The 27,631-nt window shown below is 40.8% G+C and overlaps 2 protein-coding genes across 3 annotated transcripts in view; one reads left to right on the forward strand and one right to left on the reverse strand.

The window, feature by feature from the left end:
* Positions 1 to 13,694: 13,694 nt before the first annotated feature.
* Positions 13,695 to 16,761, forward strand: LOC143000763 (riboflavin transporter 2-like). Its single transcript, XM_076150190.1, has 4 exons — positions 13,695 to 13,937; positions 14,467 to 15,552; positions 15,661 to 15,784; positions 16,088 to 16,761. The coding sequence occupies exons 2-4, from the start codon at positions 14,516 to 14,518 to the stop codon at positions 16,298 to 16,300; spliced, it is 1,374 nt and encodes a 457-aa protein (XP_076006305.1). The 5' UTR covers positions 13,695 to 13,937; positions 14,467 to 14,515; the 3' UTR covers positions 16,301 to 16,761.
* An 8,482-nt stretch (positions 16,762 to 25,243) lies between these two features.
* Positions 25,244 to 27,631, reverse strand: part of LOC143001022 (nuclear factor of activated T-cells, cytoplasmic 1-like) — a 59,754-nt gene continuing 57,366 nt past the window's right edge. For both annotated transcript variants that reach the window (XM_076150565.1, XM_076150567.1), the window contains exon 10: positions 25,244 to 26,769. In XM_076150565.1, coding sequence (XP_076006680.1) covers positions 26,714 to 26,769 — 56 coding nt within the window. In that variant the 3' untranslated portion in view covers positions 25,244 to 26,713. The remainder of the gene's footprint in view (positions 26,770 to 27,631) is intronic.

A 27,631-nucleotide genomic window follows, 5' to 3' on the forward strand; every position in this document is an offset into this window, starting at 1 on the left:
GGACCCTAAAACGCTCTGTGAGGGATCTGAACAGGAGCAGCACGGCCGATGCCCACTGGCTGCAGGAGCAGATGGATGAATTGGAAGGCCGTTGGGACACTGTGTGTAAGCTGTCAGTGACCAAGCAAGACAGGCTGGAAGCTGCACTTCAGCAGGTAGTGCTCATAACTAGATGGATTGTACTTATATAGTGCTTTTCCATTACCTCAGATTCATCCATTCATACACTGATGGCAGGGGCAAGTGCACATCAAGAGCAGTTAGGAGTTAATTGTCTCAACAATATTTTGAAAGGCTCTATAGGAGGAGCCCAGAATGAAACCAGGAACCTTCCAATCTCTAGGCGACTGCTCTACCACCCAGAGCCATGCCTCTATGTACTATGAAGTACTGTACTTCAAAAGGCAGACCAATGTTCTTGAGACTTTCTTTGAATTGGGTGCGCAGCTCCTCTAAAGCAGGTTGTAGGCAACAGTGGTCAAGAGGAAACATATATGCAATCAGACCAATTCACCATCTGTCATCTGATCATATACGTTGATAAAAGTCTATCTAACCCTTACATCTAACCCTTATTATTTGTCTTTCTCCTTCCCAGGCAGGAAAATTTGACGGCCTTGTCCACTCTTTCATGGAGCGGCTCACTGCAGCAGAGAGGGTGCTGAAATATGAGGTCATCCCGGAGGATGAGCAGGGCTTGATTGCTTTCCGTAAACAGCACGAGGTCAGTATAATATTTATTTATCACTCTCTACAGGAAGAGTTTTTATTTCTGTCTTGACTTCCTTCAGGTAGTTCAGAGGTCAGGCTCGGCAACACAATCCGTGGAACCTGAAGGATTGGTTGGATACAAATGCTTAGATACCGGCTTACATCAGTTTTGCAGCTTATATGATGGCACCCCATAACCTAATGCAGATGTACAACATGGAGGAAAACTAGTGCCCAAACAAAATAGATTTTACAAGTCATTACCTTCATTACACCATAACCAGAAGATCCGTTAAGCTTTTGTTGCTGTTTTTACCGTGCTGAAGACATAGCACATGGATCCATAGTTGTCTTTAGAAAGGCCTGCAGACCTGGTTTGTGAACCTGACATGTCTCCAGAGTATGCTATAACTTGTTGTAAACAATGTCAGTGACCTAGTTTGGATGTATTTGTATTGCAATTGGGTCAAATGAATATCTCAGTATTATTGATATGCAAACTCAGATGAACCTGATTAAGTTACAGGTACTCTCAGGCTACCACTTAACAAAAAAATATCAATGGTGTTTTTTGTGTTAGGCCATTTTAAAAGCTCTTCCTTCTTCAGATTCTGCATCCTTAACAAGAAAAGACTGTGTAACCTCTTTCTCTGCTCCTTTGTAGGGGTCAATGAATGGCTTGAAGGCCCAGGAGATTGAACTAGGCAACATCCAATCTCTGGGAGAGGAGATTCTGGCCTCCTGTCACCCAGACTCCATAATTACCCTGAAATCTTGGATGAGTGTCACTAAGACCCGCTATGAAGAAGTAAGTGCTCTCAACCCTGCATATTAACAATTAAGGTCAGGGCAACACTCCAATCCCATGACCATTTTCCAAAATTGAGAATATCCAGATTTGACTTGTGTAATTTCTCATCGACACTGTTTACAGATTCAGACATGGGCCCAGCAGCAGAGCCAAAGGATCCAAGCCAGTTTAGCCTCTCTAGAGGAAGAAAGAGAGGAAGTCCAGAGGCTTCTGGACTGGATTTCCTCAGCAGAGGAAGCCCTCAACCTCAGGGACCAAGAGCCTCTCCCTGACTCCATGGAGGAAAATGTCGAACTGATTGAGCAGCACACGGTATGATTTTTTTTTCAGTTCTGTGACCTACATTATTATGGTAGTACTGTGATTTACCACTGACATTCAAAATAAGTGTCGTACCAACAAAGTGATGATTATTCCTGTGAACAGGTATTCATGGAGGAAATTAACAAAAAGCTCCCAGAAGTTGACCATGCTACAAAATCCTGCAAACACAAAAGCATCTCTAAACAGCAAGTTTCCCCCAGCAAAAGGCCTCTCACAAGTAAGCCTCCTTGAACTAAATTTATATTTGACCTTCAGTTGAGATAGTAACTATAAGTCATGACAACCTCTGAGCGTCAGTGTTCAGGGCGCGTTCGCTGAGTTGTTTCCATACACTAATGTCTCTGTTTGTCCATCCAGAGAGAAGGAGCGCCCTGAAGGTCCAGCCTGCTGTTCCAGTTCCCCTGGGGCACCTTGACCCCCAGACCCCACAGCTCATTCAGCTGGTCAGCCACTGGCAGAAACTTTGGCTGCTGGCTGCGGCGAGACAAACTCGTCTGGAACAACACCAGCAAACACTCAAAGAGGTTATTGTCAAATATTCAAGTAAAAAGACCATTCATTGCTCTAAGACAATGTTCTTGGATGATATTTGATTTGAGATAATAACTGACAATTTGCCTTTCTTGACAGATGGAAGAATTTGCAAAGTTTGACTTTAATATTTGGAGGAAACGTTATATGCAGTGGATAAGTCACTTGAAGTCGCGGATCTTGGACGTGTTCCGCAGCATTGACCGGGATGAGGATGGTCGGATCAGCCAGAAGGAGTTAATCGATTATGTTCTTGCTTCTAGTAAGATCAGCTTTATATGATTTATTTTATTGTCACAGCCTTTTGTCGCTTATTCTTATGTTTCCATTAAATTTGCAGGGTTATTGATCACATCTAAAGCTGCATCGATATCTGTACAATTGTCATTCTGTTTATTTGCTGTAGAATTTCCTACCAATTCCCTGGAGATGAACGCCGTGGCAACCATCTTCGATGTGAACGGCGACGGCTTTATTGACTATTATGAGTTTGTGAGCGCTCTCCACCCCAGCAGAGATCCATACAGGAAACCACTGGATCCAGATCAAATCAATGAAGAGGTTCGAACTGTTTGTCACATTTCTTTTATGATTTTGCAAAATCTAAATCACTGAATAAATTGATGTTGCTGCTGTCTATATGCTTCCTCCAGGTGAGTCGACAGGTCTCCCAGTGCAACTGTCCCAAGAGGTTCCAGGTGGAGCAAATAAGTGCCAATAGATACAGGGTGAGTGGTTTTCATACACAGAAATTCAAATTTTCTCATTACATTCGAAGACACACTTGGTAGTGAAGAAAGTGACTCAATCACATAATGAGAACATTTGTTATTCCTGTTGTTTGTTTGCTGCAGTTTGGGGACTCCCGACAATTGCGGATGGTCCGGATCCTACGTAGCACGCTGATGGTGAGGGTTGGAGGAGGCTGGACTGCTCTGGATGAATTCCTTGTCAAAAACGACCCCTGTAGAGGTCAGTCAACAAAACAATAACCACTAAAAATAATATATGATGTCAGATTATATTCAGGTTATTGCTCTGCTACTGACTTATATATAACATTAGCTGTTGTTTGATGTGTACTTTCATGCATTAGATACTTTGGTAATTAAATCATTTAAATTCAATATTATGTTGAAAATTGTTCAATGTTGCCTGGTTATTACAAGCGCAATCCTTGAATTATTTATGAAAATGATCCTATTCTATATACACTTTACCCTGTTGCATGTAACAAACAGTCAAAGGTCGGACCAACCTGAAGATAAAGGAGAAGTACTTGTCTCCTGCTGGAAGTTGTACCAAAGGCTTGGGCGTCAGCAGGTCCAACTCGAGCCTCAGCCTCTACAGCAGTGCCTCTGCCCCCACCAGCCCCATGACCCGCAAGGTGACCTGTGATCTCTACTCAGCTTGACTATGTAAAGACATGTGGGATACATGTCACATTTAACATCATCGCATCAACACATTTGTGTAATTACCTTGGCTTAAACAAAGTAAACAAATGCAACTACACTGTAAGCTTGAGAAGATTTGCAGCATATGTGCTGCAACTGTGTTATTCCAGTTCTGAGTTAAAGAACCCTCATTAGGAAATGAATTTTTAATTGTATCACATCTTGGGTGATACCTATGAGGAAAGAGGGGGTTGTGTCTTGTTTCCTCTTCTTCTTGAGGTAAATCTGGTAAACGGCCTTTGTTACGTGCATGCTGAGACAAGGTAATGTTCCTTTAAATGTTTAACTAGAAAACACAAATGACAATGTCAAGCTTAGGGTAATGTATGTTGCCACCCCCAGTGTCTGACGCTAAAACCATCAGCACCACGTCATCTTTTCATAGAAACACATTATAACCCATCTGCTTTCTATGAGAGCAAGAAGTACTGCACACGGTTAGTGTGGAGATAACAGACAGTCATTAGTGTGGTGTGTTTTGCTGTAGGCATTGCTCCGCAGGAGTTTCTCAGGTGATCGCTGCATCCGTCCCAGGAGCTCCATTGCTGCTTTGGGGTCTGATCTACAGTTTGTCACAACAGCAGATGATAACTCTCCCTCACCATCAGGTCAGCTTGATGACAATTACCTCATTTTGTTATTCTATATTAAAGATGAAAAATACAATGGCTACAGAAATGTTCAATTTCATTCTTTCCCCTGTTTTAGATGAAGCTGAAAGGTTACCTAACTGAATACCTCTGCCTCTGAGCACCATGTGTATGCTGCAATGGTGAACCCAAACACAGCCTTATGCCCCGTAACAGAGTGATAAACAGAAGCTGATTGATAGCATGACCAGACAGTGTTTAAGTCACATGATAATGATACACTGGAGGTAAAATGCTGCAAAGGTCGTCCAGAGATGATGCTGAAGGATCTCTGACAGAGCTGCTTGAAGGTACCATGCCTTGTGTATATGGGTGTCAGTGGTTCAGCCCACATGCAATATAAACACTTTTGTCATCCAGTAATATCTGATTGAGAGTAGGAATTGAGCTCTGCATGGATACTTGTCGCATGATACCCGAGTCCTGTTAAAAATTTTTTTTTTTTGCAGCTTGTAATTGATTTAGATTGTAAAGATGAGCAGTCTCACGTAGTGCAAGCGACTGCCAATTCAGATCAGCATAAAATCCAAACAAATATCAACTTCCCTGTCTATTTTAGGAATGCAGTCCAACAATAATGCTGTCATTGTTGTTATGGTGTAATCATGTGTGTCCTGTCAGCAGTTATGCACATACATATTTGTTTACTGTCTCTGATTACACATTGGACAGTCCAAAAACCTACAATACCAAATGCATAAGGATGTGAAGGGTATGCCATCCTTCATCTTTGTGGTATTTTTTATTTCATTATCTGAAGATGTTGGCCGGGTCAACAGTTGTGTCTTTTACCTTGTTGACACCATGTTATTGGTGAATGATGATGTGTTTTTAATGCTCTGTAAGTATGTTGTGAATTTTGACGATTATGTAAAGAATAATGCACTGAAGTAGACAGGTCATTGTTGGTTTGTAGAGATTATTTTCTCAGGATTGGTTTTACTTTTTGATTTATTTCTATGGAACACAACTGTGAGAATGTAGATGTATTCCTGATTTCCTTATAACATTTTGTTTCACGGGATCATTTGGTTTAGCACGTTTCCATAAAAAATGCACTTTTCTCTGTTCAACTGCTGACTAAGTAGCAAGGTAGGTGGATCTTTCTGTTGTTAAAGAGGATAATTTGGCAAATATGAATAAGAGAATAAACTCATATTGGTATAGTAGTTTTTGTGACTTCAACAGAAAACACAAAATCTCTTGTACCACACAACATGGGATAAACATTGTTCAGAAGGGTGTACAATGAGAAAGCAAGTCGTCTCTTTTACTGCACAGGCTGCTTAATGTTGCACTGTGCTTGTTACTGTGGTGTCATGAATGGACAGTAAATATTAACAGTATGTTATCAACATTGTAAAGTTACTCTATTTGTATATGTTCGGTTGTACCTGATCTACCAGAAGATAATATCTGCTGCATTTGGGTCTGTGCAGCTCGGAAATTATTTGTTCTTAAGTCCAAAAGTTTTTACATGATAAAATACCTTTTCCTCTTTGCCTCAATATGTTCATGTCAGAGAGGGTTGGTAATTTACTGTACTGTACAACAGCCAGATTCCATTTCTATTACTATGCACACAAATCTTTCTGTACTGTTTCTATACCCAGCACTCAGTCTGATGTGTAATTTAGGGACATTGTAGAGGGATGTCACAAACATTTTACTATCACTTGGTAAATAATAAACTTTTTTGTAATAAAGCAAAGTATTTCTCATCATTATTATCTATCCAACGTGAGGCTGTTTAGACATTACACGAGATAAAGATATACAAAAATATGAGAAGTGAGGCTTTTATTTAAGAAAATACAGATTGTGTGTCAGTGATGAATAGTGAGATAATGCACATTGCATAAGCTATACAAATCTCATGGAAGACTTAATTAGATATGGACAATTAGGCACACTAAAACATAACTATTACATAATTCAAGGTTGTTCAACTAAAAATAAAGCACTGGAAGTTCTGGTGGGCGGTAAAGTCTCATGTACAGCAGCAGCTGCACTGAGGGCTGTTTTGCCCAGAAAAAGACACAACATAGACAGCACAGGACAAAACAAGGATGAATTAGATATCTGTCAGAAGCTACAGCACTCCAGGAAACAACGCTTTTACAAAATAAAAAGGAAGGTTCAGAAACCACCTCCTGATAAAAAGCAGCAAACATGATGATTTTGTTCAGCATTATTTTATTTGATTAAATGTCTACATGCTTTTCTTTGACATAAGAATATCATAAATTCATCAGGACAAGCACTGAAAATCTAAACTCTTTTCAAATCCCTCTTTGTTCCAATTGTACATTCAGTGGAATGACCCATATAGGACACTGTATTTACATTACAATACATTGGAAATACTATTACTATACTATATACTATTTATTTAGAAAAAAATAATACAAGATATAACATAGAAATACAATATAAAGTGCACAAAGTAGTCATACACCCAGTAGCTGTCCAGTGTCCAAATTCATGCTTCAGCCAAACACATCACACATTAAAAACACTATACCACATCCTACTGTGTGTCAAGTCCAACTCATGAAGTGAGGGAGTGCCAGTCAGCAAGAAGCTCCTGGAAGTTCCTGGTTGCTCACTCAACACTCCTGCCACAGTGAGTCTGCTCATCACTGCACTCTGATAGGAAAGGAAATCCCCACAATGCATTTGGAGAATCACGCACCTTTGTTGCCAATGAGGTAAAATCATAACAAACGTTACCTCAAGGCACTTTACATACAGAGTATTTAAAGAAGCACAACATTGCCCCATGAGCAAGCACTTGGCAACAGCGACTTTAACCGGAAGACACCTCAAGCAGAACCGGGCTCTAAGTGGGCGGCCATCTACCTTGACAGTAAGGTATAGAGAGAGAGACAGAGAGAGAGAGAGAGAGAGAGAGAGAGAGAGAGAGAGAGAGAGAGAGAGAGAGAGAGAGAGAGAGAGAGAGAGAGAGAGAGAGAGAGAGAGAGAGAGAGAGAGAGAGAGAGAGAGAGAGAGAGAGAGAGAGAGAGAGAGAGAGAGAGAGATAAATAAAATAATATAAAGTCAAATAATAATAAATAAATAAATAAATAAATAACAATACCTGACAGGAGGCTGCTGGCTGCCATGGCTACCTGACTCCTGCCATTAGATTGCACATAGCTGATGCCCATTCAGCGTTAATCAGTGGTTGTATTTAGGTTCCAGGTCAGCCAGCCATTACTGGCCAGAGAGTTTCAGTTCCAATACAGTCCTTCCTTCGTTTCCATCTCTGTGCGTGTTCTGAGACATCTGTTTGGACACGATACTTTTAGTTGGGCCAAGCATGCTGCGCTGTATTTAAGGAGTGGACCTTTTGTTGATCCTGCTCCAGGATTGTGTGATCCACTCACTCTCGCTTGTCAGCGTTCCGTTCAGCAGCAGCGCCCAGCCTCTGTGTCTCCAGCCGCAGGTCCGACCTCTGTGAACTTTACAGTGTAACCCTAACCCTAACCCCTCCCTAATCTGCATGCAGTTAATTGTGATGGTTTTTAGGAACTAGAGACAGGGAAACCATGGATGTGCGCCCAAGCAAAAAGCTTCAGCAACACCACAACAAAGGTAGTAGACTCAGAAGATTTGTTGGGTTTTCAGTTGTGCTCATATTAGCATTTTGGTTTTGGCAACATTAGGGAATCTTTGTAGCCCAGTTGGCCCGCACTTGTTCAACCATTTACCCCCAAGGTGCCGGGTCTGAGTCATAGGAATCGGTGTCTGTGGGAGCGGTGTTGGGAGCCGGTGTTGGCGATTCTTCCCTCACTCTCTCTTCACTTCTCACCGTGGGTGCAGCACAGGCCGCAGTCACCACAGTCTGCTTTTAGTGGAGGTAGAAGCTGGTTGTAGCGACCCGATATCCCCCATGGAAGATTGTGTTAGTTTCAGGTCCCTCAAATGTTGTTGCAGTGGCTGTCGCATCAGAATTTGCTGCTAGCTCGAGATCCAGCGATGTCTGACTGTTAGAAGGAGTAGAATTAGCAGCATATTTGAAATATCCTGCCTATATAATAATTTCAATTCTGACCATCACTCGTGGCCCTAGTCTTACTCCTAGGTTACAGTATTCCATTCATGCTGGTGGTGTGTCCATTGGAATATGGAGGCATTTTCATATACACATAGGAGTAGTAATTGACATTGTACTGAGTTATATTCATTTTAATATTGTGTTTATATTCCACCTCCTTATCTCGGTTATGTGGCCATGCTGCAACAAGCTAAATAGCATTAGCATGGCGAATGCTGTTGCTTCCAGTGAGGTGTCTATTCTTTATCTCACCTGAGATAAAGATGTTAAACATATAAAAGCATAAATATATGCTCAGCCTGTGGAGAGACATGAACCATGATGATTTACCCTGCACCTATGAATGGAGAGTCCTTCCATTTGGTTCAACTAGCTCTCCCTGCTGTGCGACATTCGCCCTCCAAAAACACATCTTGGATGGATTTCTAGGTGATGACATCAGTGCCGTGCCATGATATTACTGATTTCAGGTACATGGTCATCCTGCTGGGCTTCTCTAACAACCTGATCATATCCCCTTTTCACAGGTTTTGAATGATCATCCTCAATCACCACCACCATTTTCTGCACTGGACTGAATGAATCACATTCATAACATTTGGGTGATTTGACAATCTTATGATGTGCATATTGACATTTTCTTGTTCTATGCCGCATGTGGTGGTTTGAATGAAGGTTTTTCTTCACCAACAGCATTGGATTTCTTGAGACCAGCCATGAGACCTCCTACTGACACAATCAGTGGACAACTGGAATACTGGGACTTGGTATAGGCAGCACTCATGACATCAGAGAGACAGTACTGACGTCATTCTACAATGATAATCATCATTCTGCAGGTGGAGAATGTGAGGTTCCAAAAGGCATTGACTTCATTTCACAAGTCGTTCAAGCTTCAACAGATCAAGCTCTCCTTCAACCCACTAAGTGCAGCCCACTTTGGTGGCTGCTGAGAGAGGGAAGTAGGATCACTGACACAAGCACTCCAAGCTGTCATCTGTGCCCAGTTTGTCATAGAAGACAGTGTATTGCAAAAGGTGCGGGTTGAAATTGAGTGGATGCTGAATTCTATGCCCTTGTGCGACACATCTTCAAATGTAGCAGACCCCGACCCTGTCACTTCCAACACCTTGCTGATGGGACATCATTACCTGAAGTGGAGTCCGAGCTGTAAGTTTTATGTTGGATGCCTGTCTCGGTGAAATGTATTAAATAAATGGTCGACCTGAAATAGCTGATTTCAAATCACAGACAACACCTACAACACCAGAGATCTCTAGCTGAGTGTACTACAACACTTATTTTGGCATAATTTGTGTTTTTTTAGAATTTGTCATTTGTGTCAGTGGCTGAGGTTTGCCATTCGGGTCAGCTTTTGTTTTCAAGGCCTTTTCTTCTCCGTTTGACGATGCACAGGCCTTTGAGGAGAAATAAAAACTTATCACCTTTTCCCTTGGAACTGGCATTCACTTTTGTGCAGACAGCCATATATTTATGGCACTTCTTCAAACTGGATATAGAGAGACATAAAATGTTAATCAATGAATCAAATAATTCATGCAGCATATTTAACCTTGTATGTTCAATCGAATTATAACTACAAATAATCGTGTCAATAGTCATAGGCAGAAAACAACTTACTAATTGTCACAGTGAGATGCAGAGCTATTTGTCAGATGTTCCATGGTAATAAACGGATGCTTTCGAGCCTCATGGGGTTTAATTCTCTGTTCTGCGTCAATGGTCAGCAGCTGCTTTACAAGGCTTGCAAATGCCACCATGTCCTCATCGTGAATGGATCTGTTGAAAGACTAAATTTGGGGGGGAAAAAGTGAATAGCACCTCAGTTAATCCATCAACAACAATCCACTCCTAACTCAAACACTACAATAGAGATGATCTACCTTTAGTATGCAATCCAAAGAAGAGGGACGGACAAACGATTCAATCTTTATATCCTTGATATAGTTTTCAGACTTGTACTGCTCCACTGACTAAAACAATGACAAAAAATAGAAAGGTCATCAATTATTGTTTGAATCATTTGAATCGAGAAACAGCTGTTACACATGAAAATAAGGTTAACATACCTTCAACTGCCATTTTGAACCATCAGTTATGTGGGTCTTCCTAAAGAATTTCCGGGTAAACAATCCAGCATTCAGTAGTTTGTCCTCTGGCTTGCCAACTAAATACATATGGAATCTGATCTGGAGAAAGAACACATATAATCAAATCAGTTCACTTAAGATTTTGATATTCTTCAAAAAAATGTCAATGTGCAAGTAGCTGTACATCTAAATAATAACCAAATTATAGTCGCAATTCATAGAGACTATTTCTTTTGTGAAAAGGCGGATGAGCAGGATGCCGACACTCCACATATCGATGGCCTCGGTGATGGGAAGACCCAAGACAACTTCTGGGGACCTGAAACAGAAAGGAAACAAGATTTTAAAAGATTCCAAGAGCAGACAGGACAACAGGACAACAGTACACTCTACCACTACCTAACTAATCAGCTAACTGACATATTGAATGAATAAAAATCACATTACCTCTGTTTACAATAGCAACACAAAACCTTATATATGTTAACAGATGAACCCACCTATAAATTAGAGCTTGAAGCCTCATACCAATCTTCAAGTCTGATTTTAGTCGGCTCTCGCCAAAGTCAATAACTTTCACTTTGAAAGGCGTTTCCTTGTGATTGACAAGCATTACATTGTCAAGCTTGAGATCTGTATGAACGACACCAACGCGTTTCAGCGCATCAAATGCCACAAGCAGCTGCAGGGAGAGAGGAACAAATAACAAGGCTTAAATGTTGTTATGTATGTTTGTTTTCTTTGTGCAGGTCTGCATTTTCTGCAATTTGCTCTGTATATGACTTTTATGGTGATCATACCTGTTGAGCAATGGGCCGGATCTCAGCCAGAGTCAATGGCCTTTTAAGCTTACGTAGAAGCTCAAGCAGATTCATGTCCAACATTTCAAGTACCAGACAAGTATGTTCCCCGTCCACAAATCTTTCATACAATCGCAGAAGGTTGTGCTTGTCAGGGTCAAGAATACTGATTTGCTCATACATCAATGCCTGGAGTGAAATGAGGAGGAGTGAACGAGTTAAAAACAAAGGGTTAAATATTTGACATACATTTCATGCATGCTGAAAGTTTTAAAGTATGTAAATTGCAAGAACTCTGACTCACTCACCTCTCTGTTTATGTCATGGCCAGCTTTAACTTTCAGCATCTTCAGAGCCACTTTCTGAGATGCTCCTCCATTCTTAAAGTGTGCCTGTGACACTTTGCCGTAGCATCCCTCTCCAAGCTCTTGCTGAAGGGTGTAGGAAGCAGAGTTGCTTTTCAGAATCATTGGCCTTGAGACTGTAGACAGAAAAAACAGTATTCAATTGAATGTGTCAATACAAAATGCATTTATAATAACATCTGTAAGAACTAATTTACGTTTTTTTGGATGAGATGAATAACACAAATAAATTAGAATAGCGTTACGTCTAATCTTTTACCTTTTAGACCCATATATCACTCAAAGTATGAGCTGTGACTTTCTGATTTTTGATTTTTGATATAATAAACGACTGGAACCGCCTGAATAGCTATGACATAAACATAGAAACGGTGATGTCATGCTGATTTTCAAAACTACTTTACCTGGACGTGTCACTCTGTCATCACTCGTCCTATTTGACATCTACAGTCTATGGGGGCGGGGCTTTACGCTGTATCGTAGCAACCCCGACTTGAACAGTAAGATGAATGGACCGAGTGCAATATTTATAAGTTCTCAGAATGACTCAAAGACAAACAGCTTGGACGCTAACTATGGGGCAAAATCACGTCACGGGGTGTTAATAAATAGCACAAAGTCGGATAACTGAGTGTGGTAAGTGATTGTGTGTTGTATTGTGTGTTTGAGCAACATGGAAGATATTAATAATTTCAGTTTTATGAAGATGTCATCGTTGAACAAATCCAAGCGAATTTAAGTCAGCTGCGGTTTTTGTTTTCCGTCGTTTGTGCTTTAACCAAACAAATCGATTAGTAGAGGTAGTTGGAAGGGAGCTGGTATTAAATGCCGTGTTTGAAGGGAACTCAATGGGAGTTGTACAGTAGCTACACTTTTCCCTTTAATCAATTTCATAAAATAATTCCTCAGTGCTGTCTCTCACTGATCTTTTGTCCCAACTCCCACTCTTGCTGGTTACAAATCTGAATTCCTGCCTGAGCCCACGGTGGTCATATGATGTGGGGCGAGACTAGTCAAGAACAAAACAATCTGCATCTATCGTCCTTGTAGAAACATCAGATGGTCTCAGGCCTGATAAGGAGCCATGTAGTGTCTAGATCTGAGCAGAATTACACTTTGCAGCAGTGTGTTGACTCTCCACCGCAACTCTGCACCTCCAGGCTCTCAGCAGGTAAGGGACATTGTTTTTGCAATTTATTAAGATTAATGGAAATGTGTTCAGGGCTGTTAATTTATATATTGAGTTATAGAGAGTTCTGTAAATGTGATCAGTATGTTTGCAGATTCTCAAACTAGATTTAAATAATATAGTCACAAAAAAACTGTAGCAAACTGTCTTTTTGAAATATAAAACCTTTTCAAAAATCCCAAAACCTGTTGGAATGAACAGGAAAAACATTCATTCTTCACCTGGTCCTTCATACTGAATCGAAATGCGATTGAACTTTTAAAATACTCGATAGACTATTTCAAATAGATGCTGTTTTTTTCCTGTATCATATATCATTACATTTCACATTGTTTCAAAATTGCCACACATTACACACAACTTCAAAATAAATTCCTAAAGTAAATATCTCACATGCTGAAAAACTAATTATCTCACAATAAAGGGATTTCTTTAAATAATTATCTTTGAGCATTTCTGTAAAACTCAGTCTGTTTGAGGTTACTAGACGTGTTTACAAAACGGAAGAGTACAAGGAATGCTGGTTCGTTGGGGGAGGAAAAGGAGGAGCTATTTTCACTGCCTCCTCCCATTTCTCTTCTTTTCCTCCTATGGGTGCTGAGCACAGAGCATGGTTGCGCGCTTTTAAAAGCAGCGTCCAATAGCTGAGGGCTGGTGTCATGGCTGGTGTCATGGTGACATGAGGACATGTGCGCCTGCGCGCCTGCGTAGTTCCACCCCTATCAGGTGCAGTAGAGACAGGAAGCAGGGATCCGTGGATACTATTTGTATGTCTATGTGTGTGTAGGAGAAAAGGGGGAGGGAATACATGATCACATGCATTTGTGGCTGATGTAACAGAAACAACAACTCTCATAACAATGGAGAGAGTGGTTTTAAGAGAAAAGGGGAAGAGGAGGACATTCTCTTCCTGAGTATTCACAACGAGGTAAGATGAACGCTGACATGCTCTGAGTGTAAAGGTTATTGGGTTGCTGGGTTATCCTAGAGCTGATAGTCCTCCTTAATTATCCTCCATCCTCCATCTTTATTTCAGTTAGTTCAGTTAATCACAATGTATGCTGACTAAGATCAGAAACAAACGCCTGTTGGTGTGGTAGTCTCATACTCATACACAGTCCGCAGTATTTCACTTAAGCTCAAAGCGTCTTTGTGAGAATGTCACAAGCACATGGGGCTTTGTTGTAAAGTAGTGTGTTAGTGTGTGAAAGGTCAGCGAGCCCTCAGATCATACGTGAAAAGAGGGAGAGAGTGGGAAGGTCATTCCCAGCCACATGGGCTCATGTTGCATATGCTGCATAAGCATTATCCTGTACTGAAATGTGATGGACATTTGCTTTCTTATATAAATCAATGAACAGCTTTTAACTTTAATATTTTGTGAACTAAACATTTTCAGTAAAGACCCTCTCCTATTATTACATGTTACTAACTGCGTTATGTTTTATGCGTTTCAGATTGTGAGCAAACCAACACTTCCTGATTTGTGTGATTTTGACCTTCATCATGTCTCTGCTGACTCATGTGCTGGTATGTCTCTTTGGCATGGGCTCATGGGTGGCCATCAATGGGATGTGGGTCGAGCTCCCCCTAGTCGTCCCTGAGATCCCAGAAGGCTGGCATCTTCCCTCCTACCTCACAGTTCTCATCCAGATGGCAAACGTTGGTCCTCTCTTCGTTGCTCTGATGCACCGCTTCCGCCCAGGGGCTCTGGATGAGCGGCCAGTTATCTACTGTATTGTGGGATTGGGGATCATTGCTACATTCCTGCTAGCCTTCTTCTGGAAGCACACTATGACAGTTAGAGGCTCTTTACGCAGTTTGCCCTTCCTAGTGTTAAGCTTTCTGCTTTCAGTTGTGGACTGCACCTCTTCGGTCACCTTTCTGCCGTTCATGATGAGGCTGCGGCCGGAGTACCTCACCACATACTTTGCGGGTGAAGGGCTCAGCGGCCTTGTGCCTGCACTGGTGGCTCTAATTCAAGGTGTTGGCGTAGTTCACTGTCAAAATGTTACTTTGGCAATTGCACTCAATCAAACAACTGATAACTTCCCTGTGGCTGGAAGCACAGAGCTGCATGCCATCTACCAGCCAGCCAAATTTTCTGCCCAGGTCTTCTTCCTGTTCCTCAGTGCCATGATGGTAGTATGCCTGGTGGCATTCATCCTACTGAATCATCATCCAGCTGTGGCTCGGGAGAGAAAGAGTGATCTGTACTTCAGTGGTGATCTGGCTCTGGGGAAGAGAGAACAAGGTTTATCTCTGCAAGCCCAGACGCCAGAGCAGAAGCCGATGATCACTCCGCAAGAAGCCGCGAAGAGGGAGCCTCACAGCTTCTTTGGAATGGGGACCTACAGCAATCCTGAGGTGGTCTTCATCTTTGTGGTGCTGGCTTGGGTAAATGCCCTGACCAATGCTGTCCTACCATCCGTGCAGACATACTCCTGTCTGCCTTATGGTAACCAAGCCTACCATCTAGCAGCTACCATGGCAGCTGTGGCAAACCCAGTGGCGTGCTTCATCTCCATGTTTATGCCAATAAGGTAAGTGTATATTGTACAAGACCAACCGAGTACAGGTGGAGACTCCAATACATTTCCTTTTGACAATGATCACCTTCACAGTTTTACCTTGTGTGTCTCTGTTTTCAGGTCTCTCGTCTTTATGGGTTTCTTAACCATGTTTGGGACAGGATTTGGTGCCTACATCATGGCCATGGCTGCTTTGAGTCCATGTCCTTTGCTGGTCCACAGTACCTCTGGAACTGCAGTCATAGTAAGACTCTGAATGGGAAATACGTCTCTTATTTACGCAAATACAACATAGACATTTGTTTAATAGATTTGATTAGATCTATAAATACTTGGAAATGTACCTAGATATTTTAAGGCATAGCAAAGTTACAGGTATCTCATCACATATTTAATTGCAATCATTAATAATGGCTGGATTCCATTTAGGTGTGTAGTATGGTACATGCTTCATAGTGGCAGTGAGCCGTTTGTAGCGATAAGGCACTTGACACTGATCGTGATTTGCAATCTAATGATAACAACATTTTCCTTTTCTCTGCTGCAGGTTTTGGTCTGGATTCTGTGTGTCTTGTCCTTGTCGTATGTGAAGGTCATCATTGGAGTTATCCTGCGGGATGAAGGCCACAGTGCCCTTGTGTGGTTTGGAGCAGTAGTGCAGTTGGGCTCTATGTTTGGAGCTGTATCCACGTTCCCACTGGTCAGTGTTTATGAACTCTTCAGGTCAGGAGACCCCTGCAACACCAAGTGTCCAATCTAGTGAATGAATACTTGAAACGCTGCTGTACTGAATGGCAGCATCAATAGCACTGATTTTAGTCATGCTGCACTTATATTATGATAAACTCATGAGCTTTACATATTTACATATTTACTCTGTAAGTGACAGTCACATCTATAGTATTTATTGACTTCTGGAGTACTATACAAGGCTCAATAACACCTTAAAACACCTGCGAAATACTGGACCTTATTAGTTCGAAAAGCAACCAAAATGTTTCATTGCTGAGTGTAGCACAATACAGTTAAGCAGTCACAGCCTTTGTACTTGAACTGTAAATTCCCTAAGCTTTTATAAGGTGATATGGTACTGTAAGCTTTCTAATGTGCCTTAAAGTCATTGTGTGTGTGTGTACATTTTGTTTTAAACACTATGTACACTTTGTATTTGTTGAATGGTAAAACAAATATATTGTTGCTCAAATAAACTAATAAAAAGTATTGTGTCATGTGTTCTTACCTGCTTTAGTGATAAATTAACACATTAGGTCACCTATAGAGCACATACCTCTGTCTATACCTAGAGCAAATTTGACTTCTAAGACTAATATTTCAAGAAATAAAGAGAAAACAAAACAAATAAAGTTAAAAAAAACAACTATGATATTGACTTTTTTTTTCAGTGTAAATTCAAATAATGCACTTGCTGTGAACTAAATCCCAACCTCTTACGTCATCTGTTGCATGGTGAACATCTTCATATTGACCAGTAGATGTCAGTGTAAGCCTAATAGATCGCCACAACTGAGGCTGAGGCTGAGGCTGACTTCAACACAGCTCCAGTCTCCCCAAAAAGATTTAGAGAAATTGAATTCTAAAAAAGACTCAAAATGTGTTCTATTTATGATTATTTACTGAAAAGGATCAGTAGAGGGGCTTCGGTTATTATTGTGCAATCCAAAGTGTATCTTGGAAGTCTGGCTTTACAACAAAAATGTTGAATCAAAAAGCATAAAAAGAAGCTTCTCCTCTACCTTCAATCAATTTTTAATAACTCTTGTGCCCGATTTCCTAAAAGCACCGATAAAATATTGCTCAACGTCTGTTTATTTGGACAAATGATGCATCTCTCCTGGGTGTTTGCCCAGGTCTCTCGAGTCACGTCGGCATCATTTCCTCTTTACACTAAATCAGAGTGTGTCTTATCCATGTGTGTGTGTGTTTTTATCAGTTCTGGTTTCCTCTGGGACAAATAAGAATGGGGAACCAATGGCCAGTCATAGTCTGATTCAGATCCCAGTGATTCTCCAGTGAGCATCTGGGGTCATAATCTCGTGGTGGCTCATACCTCACCTATTCTCCCAAGCTTTGCTTGTGGCTTTAATGACTAATGGGGTGATCAGTGCTACGTGCAAACATGTTTGGAATCAACTTTTTACTAGTTAAAAGGTTGATTTAGGTAAACTATTGATATGAAATAAGTGAATTGATCAGGGGTAAAATGTACTGATAACCAGACAAATATGAGACTCTCCTGCCTCTCTCTTTTTCACCACAACTGTTTTGATACTAAACTATCTCCTTCTCCCTTGGCTCCTTGTCTTCCTAGATTCACGCAGATGGCAGACTTTGTGATCGTAATTTCAATTTAAAACATATGAGGGGAAATCCTAGCCTGTGCTGCTCTTTAATGGGCCGTCATGGGATTGGAGTATGCAGAGAATGATTGAATTTTGCAAGAAGGCCAGGAACGATCAAGTCTCGCATGCTGTTATGCAATCGACCATTCCCCTCTCACAACGCGACGTCTGGTAAAATCTACAGGAGGGGGGCCGAGGGCTGGAAACCTCAATGTCTGGACCGAAAGAGAGAAAAATATTTTTTCTCCTAAATGACTCAAGACTATATACAGGAGAAAGTCACCTATCATATGTTCAAAAAAAGAGCGTTTGGAGCCAAATGAGATATGATCCACCACATCAAATGCAAAGATGTTGAATTTGACTGCTTTCAATGCGGGTAAATGAATCATTTTACACTCTGATGCATGACATCCTATATTTCCTGACAGATGGAAACATATGGATCCTATATGTTTTTGTTCTTCCGTGCCATACTGTTTTATTTATACGATTTTCTTCTCTCCACCTGCTTGGCCTAGTCTGACGCTGACACTTACTTCAATGCACTGAAATGACCACTTTGTCCAAACTTTTTCACACCCACTAAGTTGGATTACAGCAGCGCACTATATCCTTTGAATGAAGCAAGGAGAGATAAGCTTTCCCGTTAAGTCCATTATATTCAAATGGTCCGGGGCCTTTTTTCTTGTTTGCAACAAGACGTAAGGTAATCAAAAGTTAAAAGCAAACACTCAAGGAGGCACTTAGCAAAAAGAAAAGCTTTTATGATAAAACATTCATATACAGTGCAGGAGACAGGTAATCTTTGAGGATGATAGGGTTGTCTTGTGGTCAGTTTCAGTATAGTATGGCTTGGGGAGCCTTGTAGATGAATGCCCCTAATAACATCCCCGCCCACCCATCATCCACAGGCACATCTAGGCAGAGCAACTTATACCTGAGTGTATATCTTCACTGGTGTGAAGGAAGCCTTAAAGAGCTGTTGGAGGATGCAGTAAAGCAGGGTTCATTACCTTGATAGACTGATGACAGCTATGACTGGCAGAGACTTGAGCACAGACACACACATACACATACACACACACACACACACACACAGAGTCAGAAAGAAATGACGGTTGATTGATAAATGTTGAGCCTGACACATAACAAAAGTAAAAACTGCAATCTTTGCCGAGGTAATATACTTGTTTTTGTGCACCAACCACATTCATTTCGAACTCAGTAATCCTGATTTATGAATTTCAGAGGCATCCAGGGGTCTGTAAATTATACACAATATGGCCAACATGCAGTGATAATGTACCGTACATGCTGGCTGCTATAATTTGACTCTAAAGTAGATCAGCGCCAAGCGTCCTCCCCTGATGTGAGAGTTCCTCAGACTTCCACGGCTTCCCAAGCATGAAACAACTTTAGATGGAACCTGTTTGGATAACGATGACATATCAGCCGTGGAGAATTTCTGAACATCCAAGGGCTTCTTGCAGAAAAACTAGGAGACATGACTCAGATCACGTCAATCAGACCTTGTACATTTATTCATTCATTATCCATAGCCGCTTATCCTCATAGGGTACTGTACTTATATATACTTATATACTGCTTTACATTGATCTCCCATTTACCCATTCAGACAATGATGGCAGGGAGATACCATGCAAGGCACCAGCCTGCATATCAGGAGCAGTTAGGGGCTCAGTATCTTGCTCAAGAACACTTCGACAAGCTCTCTAGGAGGAGCCTGGAATCGAACCAGGAACCTTCCAATCCCTGAGCCAAGTGTCTATGTCTGTGTGTAACTGTCTGATTTGGGTGATTAACATTTTTGGGGGAAAATCATGTTGAACTTTGAGGAATTTTAGTAAGATTCTACATGTAGGATGAAATTGTGTTTGCTATTTAACTTTTCCATTCATGTATAACTGACTTTAATTAAGTAAAATGCTTCAATACTTCCTCCGCCTCAGTTGGAAGAGACAAGTGCTGGTACTGCAGTGAGTACAGAGAAAATATTTGGATTCTAAAAGTTTTATTGGTAAACTTTTTAAATAATTTATTCAAAGCTTGCTCAGGTAGTAGCTATAACTTCAGTGACATGCTTTCATAGTAGTGGAGGTTTGGAGCAATTAAATTACTCTCATTTTTAAAATCAATATTTACCGACCACATGGGATTTGTGGGTGGGCATTAATAATCTCAATTATCCCGTACATCCAGTTATGATCGGTAAAGAAAACTTGTTATAGAAGTAAAAAAGGGACAAACTATCAGTCAGTCATGTCAGGAAGTTAGTTCACATGGGTTACGTGTGAGGTCAGCTTTAGGTCGTATTGGGCATCCATTAGTGGCCTTATTTAGAGTATTATTCCTTTAAGAGGAGTGATTGGCCAGCAAAGACAAAGAATCATTACCTTTGCCCGCCCCCTCCCTGCCAGCAGTCAATAATGAGGGATCATTAAAATGAATAGATGGACATTCTCCTTTTCTCCGGATCCTTATTGCAAAATCAGTGTCAGGGGAAATGAAGATTGAGCTTGGAGAAGGCGTCTAAAAGCCTCACAGTGATTGTCGTGAACTCATCTCCAGTGCCAGGCTCCTTTATCTACTGTAAGAGTCTGCACCTGCCTGAACTCTTGACTAGCAAGAGCTTTTACTGTAGCCCATTAGGAGCATCCCTAATGTGTGCTGTGTACCTCAACGTAAACATTGTGCATATGTACCAAACATTTACAGCAAACAATAGAAGAATGATTGCTTCTGATGTCTGAAGTTTGTATTACATGAAGAACCAGAGCTCTCAAATTGTACTAGAAAGGAATACTGAAACCTTTGATGTGAAGGATAGAGAACTCACGTGTTGTGATCAAATCAAGAGACAGTTGAAGATAATTCTCACTTTTCACATTTCCTAAGCTCAAACATCTGTCCGGTCGCTAGATTTTATAATTCCTTGCACCACATTTCACGCATCACAAAAGAAAAGTGATTCAAGCTGAATGATTGCAGATGGAGAATAAAAGACGGCACAAGATTTTCCAGGCGCCATCTGGTTGTCTTTTTGAGCGTCCCTTAAAGTGTCTTTTAAAAAGGTGATTTGTCTGGGGCTCTGCGACGATGTGGCCATGTCAGCGGGCCATGCTGGTTCTGTCACATGTGAAACGGTCTCTGTACACCTGCAGAGTCCAACCACCCCACCCTAAACCTTACACACACATTATAAAACCGCAAAGAAAAACATATGCACACATATGGTCCATCCATTTCTTTACTGTCCAAAACGTTATTGATAACACTGCCTGTTTACAGTCTGCTTACAGTTCTCGACAAAGAAAATCACTAATGCCAGCTCAAAAGATCAAATGTAGAAGCATCTTATGGGGCAAAACGATCAAAGGTCTCCCCGTATGGTCAAGCAATTATCTCTTAAAACATCTCTTAAAGCCACCCCCATGGTTTGCTCAACATGCCCTTCATAACAGGAGGTATATTGAGAATTTACTGCCTGCAGATGGCCGATGAGAGAAGAGGGCAGGAGCTGCACCACCGTGCCTATGCACTCACTTTATAAAAGCTGAAATCAAGGTCTCTGTGGGAATACAATGAGGGAGGAAGTGGAGCCATAAAGAAACTATAAATCTGCACAATGAAACATCTAAGTCTTGTCTTGTGCCAGGTGGAGGGTGCGTGCAGACCCCAGGGAGAAAGTGGCACGTGCTGCGATCCTGTAGTGTAGTGTGGTGTGCGACAGTAAGGAGGGTTATCACTTAGTCAGCCAGTTGGTCATTCGGTCAGGCTGCTAACAGACAATCAGGTAGTAGGTTTGTACTTAAAGTATCTAAAGGGGCAAGGATGCCTCACAATTTTGATTTATGTTGATGATATGTGTGTTTTTTATTAGTGTCAGAAGTTTAAATCGTTTTTTATTTGTGTAAAATGAGGACTTGTACAAGTTTTGGTAGAACTGGATAATCTGATGCTGCTCTCAGATCAAACACAGAGTTAAGGGTTTCAAGGTTTCACCTGATATATGCTGCAGCCAGGGAATTATGCTGTTGGGTGAATTATATTAAGAAACCTTTTGATGAGGTTGGTAAACATTTAGCAAGACCTTCAACCAGTTAATCATTTGAAGTCACAAGATCAGTCAAACACAGTAAAAGTGATAATTATGAAAATGGTAACCACAAATTCTTAATTGCAATGGATGAACATATTTTTCCAGTAATAACATGAGATCAAGGCTTGGTGATTAGTACTATTGCTGCGTAGCAAGGAGGCCACGAGTTTGAATCCGTCTGGGGTTGAGATGTTTGCAGGTTTCCCCATGTCTGTGTGTGTGGGTTCCTTTCCCCTTCCAAAGACACGCAGGTTAGGTGAATTGCCAGGTATCATTGAGTTTGTGTATCTCTGTCTCTCTATCTGGTTTAGCTCAGTGATGAGAGGTGAGCTACAGTGTTTACTGTATAACCCTGCTGCTGAGATATACTCCAGCCCCCTGCAACCGAAATAGTGTGAAATGAAATAGTGTAATCTATAATATCAATTGAATCAACATTCCCTTACAATCATGACATCATCATACAGCCATCTTACATCATTGAAATGCACATTTCTCCTCCCACATTACTCAGTATTTACCTAAAATTACATAAAGCAGTATCAAATAATAGGTGCAATATAAGACGTTTCAGTGAAGTATCAATAAAGTAGTGGAGCTACCGTGCACACTCAAAATGAAACCACCGTATACAGTATATGCCAGAGTGTGCATGAGAAATTGGATGCAATTGTTTTTACTCACCAGTACATTAGCCTATTGTACACAACTCCAATCCAGAGCAATGCTGTCAGTGAGTCCAGTCCAGTACAGCCTATGTGTTTCTGGCTTAAAACTGTGTGCAAGACATTCTCACACAACAGATGAAATACAGATGGGTTAATTCGGGTAACCACCTTTAGGGAATATGAGAACTGATTGGTAAGTTCTGACCCTTTGACGTCACAAAGTGAGTAGTGTTGGTCTGTGATAAAGTATTTATTTATTTTTTCTGAGAAGTTCCAGGAGCAGTCATGTGAGATGTTGAGGTGGACGAAGTGGCCAACATGCAGTGATAATGTACTTTCTGGCTACCAGCCACGGATTTGGGTTTAAACTAGTTCAACGCCAACCATGCTCACCTGATTTGATCCCTCAGATTTTCACCTCTTGAAACATGAATTAGGCTTTAGCTGGAACCCTTCTGGCCTCAGATGATGATGTCATATCAACCATGGAAGATTTTTGGGACAGCCAAGGAAAGGATTTGTATGAAATCTCTCCAACGTTCAGACCGCCTGCATATATCAGCAAAGTATAAGCAGATGAACCCAGAGCTTTCGATGTTCAAACATGCATAATTCAGTATTTCTCTTACAAAGAAAAAAAGGTTTCGGAAATATTGTAGCACTGGAATGAAACACTTGAAACTAACAAAATGCAGACATAGTCTGTGCTTCATGCACTTGATAAAAATATGCAGGTCTTTCAACATGTAGATACATTTTGTAACTCCCATTTGTTTTCACATCCTGGATATTCCATTGCTCGGGTTATTCCCCGTACCTGCTGCACTGGCAATGGAAACCATGGCCTAGAGTCATTTCTCCACTGTGTCAAAGGGTATGTCACTGTCAGAGGAGGACTAAGGTGAGGACAGGGTGCCAGGAAAAAGGGGTGTGACTGCATCTGTAAATAGTGAGGCTATTTTGGGCTTACCACGCGTGTATAGGGGAGCACCGCCTAGGCCTGCCTTCTGTCACTATGGGGATGGGCCATTTGTAAGTTTGCTGGATGGAAAAAGTCTGGAGGACTGGCAGGTGGTACACAGGAGTGTGGCACAGCTCCCATGGCGAAGAGCTGTTTCACTCATAACTACCTACAACTAACAACACTCACTGGAAAACACACAGGCCTCTGCTTGTACTTGGCATATCAGCAGCTTGTTGCACTTTATAATGCTGCGGTACTGTTTATAGGATTGGGTTTCAGTTTGAAACAGAACTGAAAAACAAAGGCTACAGCCACCTGCTGACACAAGAATGACTCCATATATTATTTGCATCAATAAATATTGTAATTTAATAAAATAAATAAATAAGCCATTCACCTACCAAGGCCAAACCAGGCAAAATGAATCTGGCTCTTATAATGCACTGGTCTAATGAGAAATAAACTGTTTTAGTGATACAATGACTTAAATACTTTATTTGTATTTGTAGAAATTAGTTTTTTTTCCAGATCCATGACAAATCCAAATCTACTGTTAAAACTGGCTGTTTTTAAAAATTGCGCTTGATTTGTTACTTTTGAGGAATTTGCCAAATTTATAGAAATCACCTCCTCAAAAAAACAATCAATCAAACACACTAACAGACACAAGTGAAAAGCCTGCATCCTTGATGGAGTAAATGAAGTAAAACGAGTAAAAAATTAATGCATATCTGTTAAAAAAGTGCTACTGTGCTGGCTACTTGAAAAATAGAAACTTTTGTCAGGGTCCAACTATCTCCATTTCAATAAGGGATATAGGAGGGGTTGGAACAGTCTATGGTTTACTAAAGTCCGGCTGTATAACACAAGAAAATCACATAATCAAGTTATGGAGAAAGCCTTGATACTAAACTACAGCCATATGGGCCATGCATGGAATAGTGAAAAATGCTTTCAGGATCAACTGAGGAGGAAGAGCGGAAAACTAGACAGTACAGCTGTCAGAATTGTAATACTGAAAACATGTTATCTCCCTACACTCAAAAGCATCAGATTATAATATTCAGAATTTATGATAAAAGCACTTTTAAATGTGTACTCTGAAAACTGTAAAACAAAACAAAACTCAAAAAATACCCCAAAAATGAACACTTAGATTATTAATGGTCACCATTAGGTCATTTATTAATTAATTGTTGAGAACACATTAAATGCACTTAAAACACCATTTTAATTTTCATAAATATTTCATGTTAAAGCAAAATGTTTCACCTTGTGCCTACGCAGAAAAGCATTAGAGATGCAATGATCTTGTAGCCAAGAAAGAGAGTAAGGCACAAAATAGAAACCTTATTCATACATTTTAGTCATGCTATTATATCTATCTATCTATATATATACTGTATATATATATATATATATATATATCCAAAATGCATTTGGAAGCTATATTGTAAGCTACTGTCTGCTAAATTATCCCCAACGTTAGTATGATGTGCATGCTGAAAAAGACACATAATATGGAAAAGACTGCAGCTCTCACAAAGAAGAGAAATGTAGGTAAGTTTGTCGGTTTTTCATACTACAGTGGAATTCCATCTACAATATTTGGTCTAGAAGCAAGAGAAGCTGCTCTGTTTCTACGGTAAAGTGCATATTGTTTTTGTAGGGGGAAACATCATATGCTTAAGTCTCGGACAGAAAAAGGAAGCTTGGACAATAATTTCACCAAAGATAAAATCCTTTGATTTAAGTCGATCAATTATTGCCAGGAGTAAGTAACAGTCCTGCCAATTCCTCAGTTTTAACCCCACAGATGAATAAGACTGAGACTGTCGCATACTTACATAGATTATCCGTGTGCCTATTTACATGCAAACCTGCAGTGCAAGAAGTAACAGACAAATATATATATATATATATATATATTGTCCAGGAGGATTCTCATTAAAATTCAGCTGGTAAGCATACCATTGTTCAGCTATCCTATGGCTGGGGGACAAGAAGAAGAAGAAGAAGAAGAAGCTGATGTCTGCCTTTAAAAGCACCTGCCAACCAGGATGCGTTGTTACTGGATATGTACTGCATATGTTCTCTGATTGTCAGCGCATTGTTGTGTCGTGTTCTCGGTGGCTGACAGGAAGACTGGCAGGATGAGAGAAATAGGCACTAAGGTGAGAAGCACAATGCAGAGGGGCTAGAAATGGTACAAACTTAACAGATGAAGACATATGAAAAAGCTAAATAGCAAAAGGCATGATATAAGCGTAAGGCATACATAAGTACATTTTCAAATACATGTTGTTTATACAAAAGAATCATACATAACATTCAGTATAAATGAACCATGAGATAATACGGAACAAAAATACAATTCTAACCTATTCACATACTCCCTACACATGTTCCAGCCTTTTATTCAGTTTTCCGTGTAAACAAATCAAAATAATAAAAACGTCTTATAAAAAATTCCACATTGGGTTACAATGAGCCATAAACAATTGCATTTGTGTGATTGTTGCTGTTGGTGTTGCTTTTTGTCACGCTCCTCTCATCGTTGTAAGGCACCACTCGGGTTGTTGTGGCTTGACCGCACAGACAAATGAACCGAAACGACGAAGCGCGACACCTATTGTTCCATTAGGTCGTCCATGCATTTACATACACATCACACTCAAAATGAAGATTGTCATTTGTCAAACACAGAAGAGAATTCAGTCTCATTGAGCTGTTTGGTCCACTGAGGAACATCTGCTGTGAATTAAGGCAAGTGCAGTCATAATCTCTGCCCCTGATTTCACTTCCCTTTTCTAATTATAACATTCATTTATTTATTCAAATGGAGCTTGCCAGTGATTGTCAATCTGAATCTGCAGAGAGTCTTTGAAATGTGAGGAGGAAGAGGAACTGATGGAAACAATGGTAAGATGGAAGATCCTCGTCAATAATTTATTCTTCATCATCTGGATCTCGGGTTTTTCTTCTTGTTCTTGATGTTGCTGCTGTGTGTGCATGTGTGTGTGCTGTGTGCTGTGTGCTGCAGAGGACGTCTGGACATCTACGCGTGAGTGTGCACAGAGATGCTGGAGAGGTCGTTCCTGATGATCTCATTGACTATGCAAACAGAAAGAGAGGAGGAGGGAGATTGTTACTCACAGATCATATCCAACAACTTCAGATCAGAAAACACGGGTTGGTCCAGAACTTGCAGAAGCAGGCTTGTAATTGAAAAGCTGCAGGTTTGAATCCCTGGACATGTGAGCGAATCTCAGTTGAAGCAGACACACTTTTTTTCTTAATTCAGTGACATCACATCAAGTGTCCAGACAAGTATTTGATTTCCCCTGATGATCTCACTTCAGTTTCAGAGACTTCAGAGCTAAACCCAGCCTGGAGGTGACACAGAGTAGGATCGCACTCTCTGAATGAAACCCCTAACAATCCGGCAGAATGTAAGAGGGGGACTTTGAGTACAACTTACCTCTTAACCAGCAACATATCATATCTACTTTACAATCACTATGCGTAGAATTGAGCTTCCAAATCTGCATTTTGAAAAAACGTAACCTTTCTAGGAATTGACACACAGGGCCACCATGGAACAATTGCATACTTTTGTTGTTGGTGTGACTCTGGAATGGCACACCAGAAACAACCCCATCTAGAGTTCCTCTGGGCCCCAGGAATGTCAATCATTTCAGCCCCTTTGGCATCGAAATGGTCAAATCAAAAACGGCATGCCAAATACATCAATGTCACCAGTCTTTACATCCCATATCAGCCCCATACACACATCTCTTTTTTAAGTCATCTTCTTGTCTTTCCTGTGCTAGTTCCTGTGCCCGCGCCTTTCCCACAGTCGGGCAGACAGAGATCAGTCCCCTGCTTTTATCTGCTCTGTGTTCTTTGGCACAACAGGGGGAAGTGACTGTGAAGATGGCGAGGACCCCGAGCCCCATGGTTCAACGCAAAAACA

Source organism: Genypterus blacodes, unplaced genomic scaffold (genome assembly GCF_046128005.1).
Source record: "Genypterus blacodes isolate CSIRO-AG114 ecotype Tasmania unplaced genomic scaffold, CSIRO-AGI_Gbla_v1 ptg000052l_1, whole genome shotgun sequence".
NCBI classification, from domain to species: domain Eukaryota; kingdom Metazoa; phylum Chordata; class Actinopteri; order Ophidiiformes; family Ophidiidae; genus Genypterus; species Genypterus blacodes.